The sequence below is a fragment of the Mytilus galloprovincialis genome, chromosome 6 (assembly GCF_965363235.1).
Source record: "Mytilus galloprovincialis chromosome 6, xbMytGall1.hap1.1, whole genome shotgun sequence".
Taxonomy (NCBI): Eukaryota; Metazoa; Mollusca; class Bivalvia; order Mytilida; family Mytilidae; genus Mytilus; species Mytilus galloprovincialis.
In genome coordinates, this window is record NC_134843.1 from 25158588 (window position 1) to 25170753 (window position 12166).

Genomic DNA, 12166 nt, shown 5'->3' on the forward strand with positions numbered 1-12166 from the left:
ATGACATGCAACGTTTTATATGGAAAAGGGGATAGTCTACGACGATCATTCCTCTTAGGTCGCAGCAAAGCATTTCAACTACCCCCCCCCCCCCCCCCCCCCCCCCCCAAATACCAAAAATAACCCAATCAAATTTTGAAGATATAGGCAAAATAAATTATTTAAATGCCCAAGAAGGCGCAGTCCCTGTCGTTTTGTTTCCATAAATAAAACTACTACCTATACACAAATGTGTGTGGTGTGTATATCGTCGAACGCAATGGTTAAATCAGCTTAAGGTAAGAAATTCATGCGATGTTTACATATATACTGTTCAGTTTGACCTGTACAAACTATTCAGTTCATAATACAATAACGTCCTACCTTTTGACTTTGAATTCACCTTATCAAGATGTCTGACAACAAATTCACATTATATTACTTCCAAGCTTCCTACTATTCGCAGAAGGTAAATATCAACATGTATATTAGTCCAAATAATTATGACGTCTTGAAAGGCTATTATAATTTTTTTCTTTGACGCCTAGTCCAAATAATTATGACGTCTTGAAAGGCTATTATAATTTTTTTCTTTGACGCCTTACTTGAAAGGCTATTATAATTTTTTTCTTTGACGCCTTACTTGGGCGTCAAAGAAAAAAATTATAATAGCCTTTCAAGACGTTACTTGGGCGTCAAAGAAAAAAATATAATAGCCTTTCAAGACGTCATAATTATTTGGACTACATGTATATTAACTTTTGTTTCAAATATTAATATACCTCCATTTTTAATATTTGTTTGCTGAATATAAATATACTATGTATATATAATAGGTTAGTCTGTCAGTACATATAACAAACCACCTTTGGATTTTTTTACACAACGTAGATGAATGTGCGACATGTGCAATAGATTCAAACGCGTTTATCTCTTCCAGAGTTATTTGGAAGATTTCCGCCGATTTATGCGCTGACCAATGCCTCTTTGTATAGATGAGGGTCTTCCATTCTGTATTCATCAACTTTTTAAATTATTTTGTCTTTTTTATTTATAAATATGCTTGTTATGCTATTCTTTATATTTTAGCATCCAATTATTGTCTATTCTGCTTTTGCATATTTTACTCTCATGTTACTCTATTATTTCGTCTTGTTTTGTCCTTATTCTGTAGTGTTGTTCTTTTATTCTGTAAAATTCTCAATCTGTAAAACCTGTTTAGTGTTTTAATGACAAACAATGAATCAATGTAAACATTATGATTTTTTGCTAAAGGAACATCTGAACATGAATCCATGCTGTGAATTGTCTTTGTTTATAGCTAATATGCTAGTTTAATTTGTATCACATGCTTATAATGATTGTGTATGTCAAATTTAAAATTTGCATAAAAGATGTGTACATCACCCATACAGTGGCGGATCCAGAACTTTTCCTAAGGAGGGGCCCGCTGACTGACCTAAGGGGGGGCCTGCTCAAGTCATGCTTCAATGATTCCCTATATAATCAACCAAATTTTTCCCACGAAAGGGGGGGCCTGGGCAACCCAGGCCCCCCCCCCCCCTGGATCCGCCTATGCCATATCGTTATAATGAACTATCACTGTAAACTTTTCCCAAAAATTAGCTACTTTTCCACATGATTAAAGATTACTGACAATTCAGTGTCCTAGTTTGGTTCAGTTGTGTCATGGTTAAGTTCGGTTGTGTCATGATTTAGTTCATGTTCCACATGGTTCAGTTTATGATTCATATCGTATATGAAGGAAAAGTACAGATAAAGGTAAACATACATAATAAACCAACCGAAATTCTGTAAAAAAAACTTATTTTCGCGGATACTACTTTTTTTTTTCGCGTTTCATCTATTCTACACTTTTTTGTAACACTATATATTACCGCCATTTTCTATTGTTTTTATTTCATACACGAATAGACCCAATCTTCCACAAATGTCCTCTGATTTTCTACTGCCAAATAAATTGATCGAGAAAAAAGCCGTTGACAGTTAATTCAAGATATTAGCAAAGAAAGAAATCATCAGAGTAATATATTTATGCGATTCAAAGGTAAATTTCTTTAAAAATTATCTCATTTGGGATAAGATAAAAAGGACCTCAGAAATCTTATTTTGTACATGTTGACATGTTATCTTATTCTGTGCATGTTGCCATGTCATCTTTTTTATGCATGTTGCAATATTGTTTGTGCATGTTACCATGTTATCGTATTTTGTGCATGCTTTCATGTTATCTTATGTTTTGCTTGGTGCCATGTTATCTTAATTTGTTTTTATTACAGGCAGTATTAGCTTTGTTCGAGAAAGGATGTCCATTCAACCGAAAGATAATAAATATTCACAATGGAGAACAAAGAACACCAGAATACATGAAAATGAACCCTCAAGGACTAGTTCCTCTATTAAAAGATGGAGAGAAAATTGTGGTAGAATCAGAGAAAATAATTGACTACGTTGATGATCAAGTTAAATCTGGTAAAATATATTTATTTACACTATCGAAGCGATTATAGGCTTCCGAAATAAAACTTTCGCCTACAAGAAAAATGTCTTTCATTTTATTATTTTTTTCGGTTCTTTTCTATTTTATGAAGAGAAGTGTCACATATATGATCATATATCACATCATGATAAAGCATTAAACCAAGTCTGTCATGCAGTTATTTACACTATGGAAATAGAAAATGGTCGCATGCGTTTGAACGATATCTCATCTGATTAATTTTATATTTTTGACTTGGTCACACCTTCATTAAGCATATGACCGTGGCAAGTTCTGATGCCCAATCACCCGATATGACTCATCAATGTTATCTAACAGGAGTAATGCAGCGGGTGTGACTAGTGGAGCAAGAACTGCTTATTCACGTTTTTTCTTGATTTTTCTTGTAGCGTTTTGTTGACTGTTGTTTGTCTTTTTCAGTTTTGTCGAGCGTGTGACATAACTTGTTGCAGAAAGCTCGTCCGGCGGCGGTGGCGGCGTTATCAAACTTCTTAAAAGCTTTATATTTTAGAAGGTGTAAGACCTGGATGCTCCATACTTTGTATATGGAAGTTTCCGTCTGTCACATGTCCATTGTCCTTGACCTCATTTTTATGGTTCAGTGACTACTTGAAAAAATATTCTTGTAGTGTTAATGTCTCTCTTATTGTGAGTAATAGGATAACTCTATTTGGTATGTGCGTACATTGCAAGGTCTTCGTGTCCGCCAGACAGCTTTCACTTGACATTGACCTCATTTCATGGATCAGTAAACAAGGTTAAGTTTGGTGGTCAAGTCCATATCTCAGATACTAAAAGCTTAAGCAATAGGTCTAGTATATTCAATGTATGGAAGAATTGTAAAGTGTGCATGTCCAACTGGCAGGTGTCATCTAACCTTGACCTCATTTCACGGTTCGGTTGTAAGTTAAGTTTTTGTGTTTTCAGTGGTCTGTTTCTATTTTGTTTCTATTACTATATGCAATAGGTCAAGTTTGGTGTATGGAAATATTTTATGATGTACATGTCAGTCTCGCAGGTTTTATTTGACCTTGACCTCATTTTCACTGTTCATTGCGCAGTGCTAAGTTTTTGTGTTTTGGTCTGTTTTCTTAAACTTTAAGCAATAGGTCAACTATATGTGTTGTATGGAAGAATTGTCACGGTAATTTGTACATGTCTGCCTGGTATGGTGCATCTGACCCTGATCTCATTTTAATTGTTCATTGGTCAATTTTTGGTTTCTTTGTTAAGTCTGCTTCTTAGAAACTATTACCAATAGTTCAACTTAATTTAATGTATTAAGTGATTGTAAGGTGTACATGTATCTCTTATTTGGTGTATATGACATTGACCTTATTTTCTTGGCTCATGTTATAGTTGTAGTAAAGCTTTATATTTAGGACTATCAACATACTATCAATGATAAGTAAAGAAGGCGAAACATTTCAGCGTGTGCAATTTTGTTTTCTTCGACTTGCAGGTAGGTTTTTTATTTCTCCCTAGCCCTATGCATCTATTCCTCTGGGGTTTTATGGAGAGGGTAAGATGTATTTTTATACGACCGCAAAAAAATTTGCGTTGTATAGTGGTATCATGATGTCATAAGCGTCGTCTATGTCGTTGTCGTCGGCCGAAGACTAATTTAGTTTCCAGACAATAACTTTAGATTAAGACAATGGATCTATATAAATTTTTACCAGAAGGTTCAATACCACTAAAGGAAGGATGGGATTGATTTTGGGGGTTATGGTCACAATAGTTAAGGATTTAGGGGTCTAAAAGGGGCCAAAAATAAGCATTTTTGTAGTTTTCAAACAATAACTTGTGTTAAATTAGGGGCAAAAAAGGGGAAAAACTAGGTTTTTCTGGTCAATGGACAATTAAGACAATTTAAAAGCAGTGTAAGGGAGGTAATTCAAAAACAGTAAACATACAATGTTGGTATGTTCGCATTTACCTCTCTTACACTACTTGTAAATTATGTATAAAGAAATGTTCAGGACTTATTGCAAAAAAAAAGGGGTGGTAGTAGTTTTCATTTTCCCCCCAAATTTCTCAAATTCCAAACTTTGAAAAGTTTGAAGAAGAAATCTTTAATTGCACAATATTGCATAATTGATTTGTAAGATCTTGACATTTGTTTTGTGTCAGAAACTCATATTATGTCAAGAACTTGATCACAATCCAAATTCAGAGCTGTATCAAGCTTGAATGTAGTTTCCATACTTGTCCCAACTATTCAGGGTTCGACTTCTGCGGTCGTATAAAGCTGCGCCCTGCGGAACATCTGGTTTTTATAGTTCTTCATATATTTGTACAGTAATTGCTTTCCAAATCGTAAAAATATACTTGAATTTGGTATATTTTTGTTTTCAGGACCGACATTGGTACCTGATCCTAGCACATCAGTTGGAAAGGAGGTCAAACGATTACGCGAGTTCATTGATGCAATCCGAATCGAAATAGTTACCTATGGATTGCTGTTCAATCCAGAGTTGTCTATCAGTGGAATCAAGCTACCCAAAATGTTGAGCAACGTCAAACGTATCAATGGTAGGTTATTTATCTAGCTAGTGTTCGTATATGGCATGTGTCAAAAATTGAAAAGATATCGACTAATCAACAAAATTATCAGCAAAACAATGGAAAAGTAATACAACATGCTTCAAAATTATCTGCAAAACTATTGAAAATAGTTGACATCTACTAGTATTCATAAAAATACAGCAAAACGACCATCTGTGCAAACATTCGTTTGCCTTTCAACCTGACATGTAAACTGAGATAAATCATTATTGTATGTATCATCACAACACAAGAACAATCTGAAGTGTCAGTCAGTGGTTGTCGTTTGTTTAAGTGTTGCATATTTGTGTTTCGTTCATTTTTTAGAACATAAATTAGGCCGTTAGTTTTCTCGTTTGAATTGTTTTACATTGTTATTTCAGTACCTTTTACAGCTGACTATGCGGTATGGGCTTTGCTCATTGTTGAAGGCCGTATGGTGACCTATAGTTGTTAAATGTCGATCTGTGGCTTTTTGGTCTCTTGTGGAGCGTTGTCTCATTGGCAATCATACCACATCTTCTTTTTTTATTGACTCATCAGATCGAGACGAAGCTAGCATTGTTCTTGAAAGAGGACAATTATTAAAAAAATAAAATATGTCATTGTTTTTAATCATTTTAGAAAAAATGCAGAAAAATATTGCTAGCTTGGAAGAAGCTGCACAGGAGTGTCCAGATTTACGCGATTCGTACATTGCAAAATACCAAAAGACGAAAAAGTTTTATGAAGATACTGTGAACAAAGAGAATGTAATAGAACATTTAGAAGACACTGATCACAGATGTGAATATTTAGAGGAATGTTTAAGGAGAAGTAAAGGTAAGGGACAGAGTATAAACACGCATACTTTTTATATTGGCCACATCTCTATGAATCTGTATGTTATTGTATGTAAACATATATTTTTTGTACCATTTACTTGGTTTTATAAGAAATGGGGATACCAAAACAGAGAATAATGCACCCCCCCCCCCCCCCCCCCCCCAAATATATTTTTTGAAATATACAGAATAATACGGTACCGAAAAATAAAAGATAACTAAAAATAGAAGATATATATATGCATCTTTTTTTTTAAATATGAAAAAATAAAAATGCCCAAAAATTTTGAGAAATTAGAAATGAAGAACCGCCATCCAGACCCTCCTCTAATTGTCTTTTCTGCTGAAATTTTATTGAACTTCCTGTTGGTATTTGTGTATATCCTGTCTATACCTACGATTGTCGTGATAGGATGAACTTTGGAAGATTGAACATAGGAATTAACCCATCAAAAAGAAAATAGCTTGACCATCAGATTATTACAAAGACTGGAATTAAATAATGCCTAAGCCAGTGCATTTTTGAAAAGGTTGATAAAGTAGTGATCTATATTGTTAGAACCTTCTTTTTGGAAATTGTTCTAATCCCTTCTTCTACCTTCTCTCAAGTGTTGCTTGGTCCTTCTTTGCCGGGACATCTGAATTTGAGAAAATAAAAAAATAAAATTATTCTTTACAACACAATTAAAATTGAGAATGGAAATGGGGAATGTGTCAAATAGACATCAACCCGACCATAGAGCAGACATATATATTTGAGCGGCTAAACGCTAGAAAGGCCTGTATGGTTCAAAACGATACATGACGTCCTGAATATTGATATGAACATATGTCTACTTAAAATTAATCAATGTACTATGATCATCTTCTTCTTCTTTTAAACAGAATCTTCAGGTGGAAAAGAGTACTGGTTGACAGGAACACAGTTCAATGCAGCTGATATTTTACTGGCTGTGTTCATGGACAGAATTGTATTGTTGGGACTTGAAGATAGATATTTCTGTAAAACAAAGAGGCCATTGTTGTATGATTACCTACAGAGAATTGGACAGAGGAAATCAGTACAAATGTTGAGAGCCGATGTGAAAACGGCTTTTACAATGATTATGTGGAATGCTGCGAAAGCAGCCGTACCATATGTAGTTGGTATAGGTCTAGCAATTGGAGCAGGCGTCTGGTTAATGAAGAATAAATCTAGGGTTATAAATGCATTTGTAGAAAAATAGTTATATCATTAAACCCATTACTCATCTCTCTTTCTGTAGTTTATTTTGCATTCTTGACATGAGATGCTTACTTTTAACTGTTACACCAGGTCTCACTTTTGTCTCGTTTGACGGAGTAGGTATGCTGTTTCTATAGCGTTGGCGGCGGTGATGGCGACGTCGGCGTCAACAATGTATTAGTTGGTGATTATATGTCTAATTTATGGTGAACCACTAGTGGTAAGTCACAAATACTTGGTATGCTGTTGTATAAGCATTGGCATATCTTAATTCATGGAAATTATTTGGCCCCACTCCATCAGTCATAGTCTATTGATTTTAAAACGTTTGCTTAGTTTTCATGTATTAGTTTGTAATTAAGACGGTTTATGGGGAACCACTAGTGATAGGTCAATCATATTTGGTATGCAGTTCTGCTGTTGTCTGTTCTATGGTCGGGTTGTTGTCTCGAGACAAATTCCCCATGTCTATTCTCAATTTTATTAGTTGTATTAGCATTGGCATGTCTCATAACAATGGAGATTCTTTTTGACCCCGCCCTTTCAATTATGGTTTATTGATTTCGAAATTTTGCTTAGTTTACATGTATCAATTTGTGTTTAGGTCTGTTTAAAGGGAACTACTTATGATAAGTCAATGGTGTTGGGTATGCAGCTAGAGAATATTACATGGCAAAATCCGTATCGTATGTCCTTTCATCCCGAGACACCAATATCAGCCCAAGAGCCTTTAGGCCCGAGGGATGAACTTACTTTATCACTAGCCTGTCAACATTGGATTCGAATCCCGTTTGACTCCAATCTAAATTGATCAGGATTATCAGAATTCCTATGCCGAATATCGGTGGTTCTCTCTTGGCACTCGTGTTTCCTCCAGAGACAAAACAAAAAATGACAGCCACGAAATAGAACAATAGTTCTAAAAGTGGCGTTAAACAACAAACAATAAATCAATCATTTTAAGAGAGTATGTCCATTTCTAGGTTTTTTACACTGCAGCAATTGATTGTTTATCCCTTCACTATTTTCATAGAGTAATTTGTAGGTATATTTCCTTCATATTTTAAATGTAGTTGATGGAATATTCATAAACAGTTTTATGTGAAATGGATAATAAAATTTTTGGAAGATGATTAAGTAACACAATAAAGTATTTAGATTTCAGATGAAAAATTGAAAGAAAGCATACAAGTGTGACGGGATTGCTTCCCTTAGAACATGTAGATACTTAGGCAATAAAATATTGGGTAGGTGCAGCGGCTACTGGATTGCCTTACCCTTCATGATCACCAAATCTTGCGCAAATATTTATTAGGTTTAAAGATGTTACGAATTTTAAAATCTTTTTAAAAGATGCCCTATGCATTATTTTTTGGCAGTGGCTATTTGACCGGCACCGGCAAAATAGCAAATTTGCTATTTGACCGGCACCGGCAAAAATAGCAAATTTGCTATTTAGCCGGCACTGAATAAAACTGTTCATTGATGTGATTAGTAGAGTATAAAACAGCTTAATAATAATTTAAAATAATTTTAACACAATATCAAGCATTAATAAAAATACAGTACAATCAAAAATAAAAGATTTTCATAAATAAATAATTTATAACTTTACAATATTAATTAAAAGCATGAAAAAACATTTGTAAATACATTATAAAATATGTTTTTTTCTAAAATATTTATAAAAAAGTTGATTTTCAAATCTGTGTAAAATCTATGGTTTAAATATCCTGCCAGTGATAAAAATAGTGTTGTGCAAAAATACATCATAAAACAGACATGAAAGACAATATTAATAGTTGCTTGCTTGGTGTTAATCGTGAAAAATACTGCATTTTCACAATTTCATGGGCTCTACATGACCTCACAAAAATCATATTTTCAGTAGTTAAAAATCAACTTTTGAAACTCAATATATGATAAATAAATTTGAAGAAAAAATAATTAGAGAAAAAAAATTCTATGTGTATTGGGTTGAGCTAGATTAATAAGGAACAGCGTCTGTGTAGTGTACATGATACTTTTTAAATGAGAAAATACAAAAATAAATACAATTACATTTTTATGTTTTAATCTTTTTTGTTCAACTTTTAATTCTCAAATATAATTATAAAAATCAAGGACCATTTCCTTTCATTTCTTATACTGAAAAAAAATGTGTCTGATGAAATTTTTATTTTTTCACGGTTTATGTTCAAATGACCAAGCCAGATAATCGCTTGATTATAATTGTATTTCTCATGTCTTCTTATGTTACTGGGGATTAAGACCGTTCTGCCATTGCATCGGCAACACAATCACAATGCTGTTTCCGTACACTGCAAATATTGCAGACGCCTGACGCGTCTGGACGCGTTCCAATTTTAAACACAATATGTTCAGTTATTAACATTAGTGTTCCACATTGAACGCCAGCGTTAAAGAATATAACACATTGTGTTCAGTCTTTTAACGCACATATTCAAGACAAGTGTTCTAAATTGAACACTAAAAATGTTCTTATATTGTAATGGGGAGTGAAAAAAAAATTCATCATTTCAGAGTCAAACAGACGATGAATAAGGGTGATTCGTACTATGATTTGACGATAAATGTATTTTAGCTGTATCGGCATATAAGCAAATTATAGTTTGGTAAAAAAAAATGAAACATTTTACAAGAGCGTATTTATAAGCGTGCAAATGATTGATTTTTAATATGAATCTTTTTCTAAACGACTTAAGTTCTTAAGGTATTTTTTTTAACAATGTAAATGCGTAAATGCTCATGAAAACGTTGCTCTTGTAAAAGCGTTCTGGTGTCGAACATGATGCGTTCAAATTTACCATTTTCCCTGAACGCCATGTGTTCCAAACATATCCGCGTACATAACAGCGCGTGACGTATTAATGTACCGGAAGTTTGGTTTTTGATCGTGATTGAAGAAGCTTCACTGAAGAAAATTAACAACAAAACTTGATATAATAGGTATGTTTATCTATATTTATCTACACATGACGAACATAAAAAATATTTTTTTTAGTCATGAAATCAACAAATGTCTACTTGGACAGGACACACTGAAGTATAAATGGAAGAACATTTTGTTCGAACATAAAACTGCCCCCTCCACTTCCACTTAACTGTGCTGTCATAATTCGATTAAAAAAGTAGCGGTTCTTTGAAAGATTACATTCAAATTATCATGTTTAAAAAAAAAATTTACCTCTGTAAATTTATACGTAAATGTTAAATGATATCGTTGCTATTGTAAATGTGTTCTGGTCTCGAACATGATGCGTTCAAGCTAATCGTTTTCTCCGAACGCCATGTATTCCTAACACGACTCAAACATTGTGTATGGAAAGCATTAAGAAGATCAAACGATCATCTACACTTTTGAGGATGTACATTTTTTAATTAAATAAAACCAATGCATAAGAATTTGTTCACAAATGCAAAAACTGTCATGACATTGCAATGTCAAGACAGAAGTTTGTAAAAAAAGGCATACTGCAACACTAATTTTAAATTTCTCATGTATATGTTATTTATAATAGCTTTGTAATTAGTAATTCATTTTAGCAAATGTCCACCCTTGTGCACTGCATTCATGTATTGTAATGTATTCCTATGTTACTTTTATAGGGTACAAACCCAACTATACTGTACTTAAGGGTAATTGTTCGTACATACCTCGAGAATAAAGAGAACATGTTGCAGTTCAAGAGATGACTACTTATCCTGCACCATAAAAGTACTATATGTAAGTTTAAGAATTTTGAATAGGAGTGCATGTCCATTGACTTCTTACAAGTGTTGTTATTGCAAATTTATCAATAAAATGTGCACCATTCACTTGTTTACATTAATCAGAAAGCTATTTGAGCTAAATTTGATGCAATTATATCATCCGTCAATTATCCGTATACAGATCATAAGTGAAAAAATTACTAAATATCTTTCAAAATAAAGGCAAATGGTAATTAGTTTCTTGAAATGTTAGCAGTTAATTTAGTGACAAGTCTAAGTTGACGATAAAGTTTTGCCTAAAAAACATAATAGCACTTGCTGGACACTTTCTATCATTTTTTAAAAAAGATATAGAACACGAGAGCACATTTGACCACTCAATTACCACTCATTGGCAAATGCATCTTATCTTATAATGCTGACAAGTATAATGGAATTACAAAAACGAAATAAGATTTTCTAATATTCTTAAGGAATGTCGACATGATGAATAATTTGTTTACTCATACACTTCATATTTCACATTTTAGAACTTACGGTTGATGGATAACAAGGTTAAAGAATAATTATAACCCAAGGAGACGAATCCTCTAAAAATGGAAGCTCAAAATCAGTTGTAAACGACTCAAATCATGTTTAAAAGTGTCCAAGGAAGCAGTGTTACATGAACACCGACTCGACTACTAGCATCATATACACAGGGTATTTTATGTTTGATATTGACTATCTGAGTGCTATGCAGACAGTGGATTATGGAACATTTTGGTGATAAAAGAGTCAGTGGCATCAGTATTTTGTAAAGAAATTCAGAACAGTTCTTGACTTAGGAAGTTGCAAACGATGTGTTAAACATAAGACACTTGATTTTATAATTTTAAATATATGACGAACATTTTGTTTATGAGTAAATATTTGGACACATTTTGCATATTACAAATGTTATATTTCTAACTTGTCTAACTTGTCATTTTAAAGTTGCTTCAATATTTCACATTTTATTGTACTTTTTTTTTTTAAATGTTGCCTTTTTTAATCAATTAAAGACGTTTTTAATCAATTAAAATATTTGTTTTACAAGACCACAATAATGTTTCAGAGAATATAACACTTTTTCTGGAACATGTAAAATTGTGTTCCAGTAATATACACTATGTGTTCTGGATATTAACACATATTTCTGGAACACAGTCCGAGCGTTCCAGAAGTGTTACAAGGCTTAGAACGCGTAACGGCATACAATTTTGCTCACAAGGACATGTTCCAGATTCAAACACTAGGCGTTCAAGAAGTACACGCTATCCGTTCAAGAATAACACATAGCGTTCGAAAGATGCA

At 33.3% G+C, this 12166-nt stretch overlaps 1 protein-coding gene and 2 long non-coding RNA genes across 4 annotated transcripts in view; 2 read left to right on the forward strand and 1 right to left on the reverse strand.

Moving 5' to 3' along the window:
* LOC143079233 (uncharacterized) overlaps window positions 1–516 on the reverse strand; it is a 2961-nt gene extending 2445 nt beyond the window's left edge. The window contains exon 1 of the long non-coding RNA XR_012979362.1: window positions 364–516. This is a non-coding gene — a long non-coding RNA (uncharacterized LOC143079233). The remainder of the gene's footprint in view (window positions 1–363) is intronic.
* Window positions 198–7127, forward strand: LOC143079230 (ganglioside-induced differentiation-associated protein 1-like). Of its 2 annotated transcripts, none has more exons than XM_076254464.1 (5): window positions 198–278; window positions 2280–2472; window positions 4859–5035; window positions 5672–5869; window positions 6757–7127. In XM_076254464.1, exons 2-5 carry the CDS (start codon window positions 2367–2369, stop codon window positions 7095–7097), a joined length of 822 nt encoding a protein of 273 aa, XP_076110579.1. In that variant the 5' UTR covers window positions 198–278; window positions 2280–2366; the 3' UTR covers window positions 7098–7127. The 2 variants fall into 2 exon arrangements, with proteins under 2 accessions (XP_076110579.1, XP_076110578.1); XM_076254463.1 differs by lacking the exon at window positions 198–278 and adding an exon at window positions 293–448.
* A 2286-nt stretch (window positions 7128–9413) lies between these two features.
* On the forward strand, window positions 9414–11894 carry LOC143079227 (uncharacterized). The gene is made up of 3 exons (XR_012979361.1): window positions 9414–10066; window positions 10727–10844; window positions 11362–11894. It is a non-coding gene; the product is annotated as an uncharacterized LOC143079227 (long non-coding RNA).
* The last annotated feature ends 272 nt before the right edge of the window (window positions 11895–12166 follow it).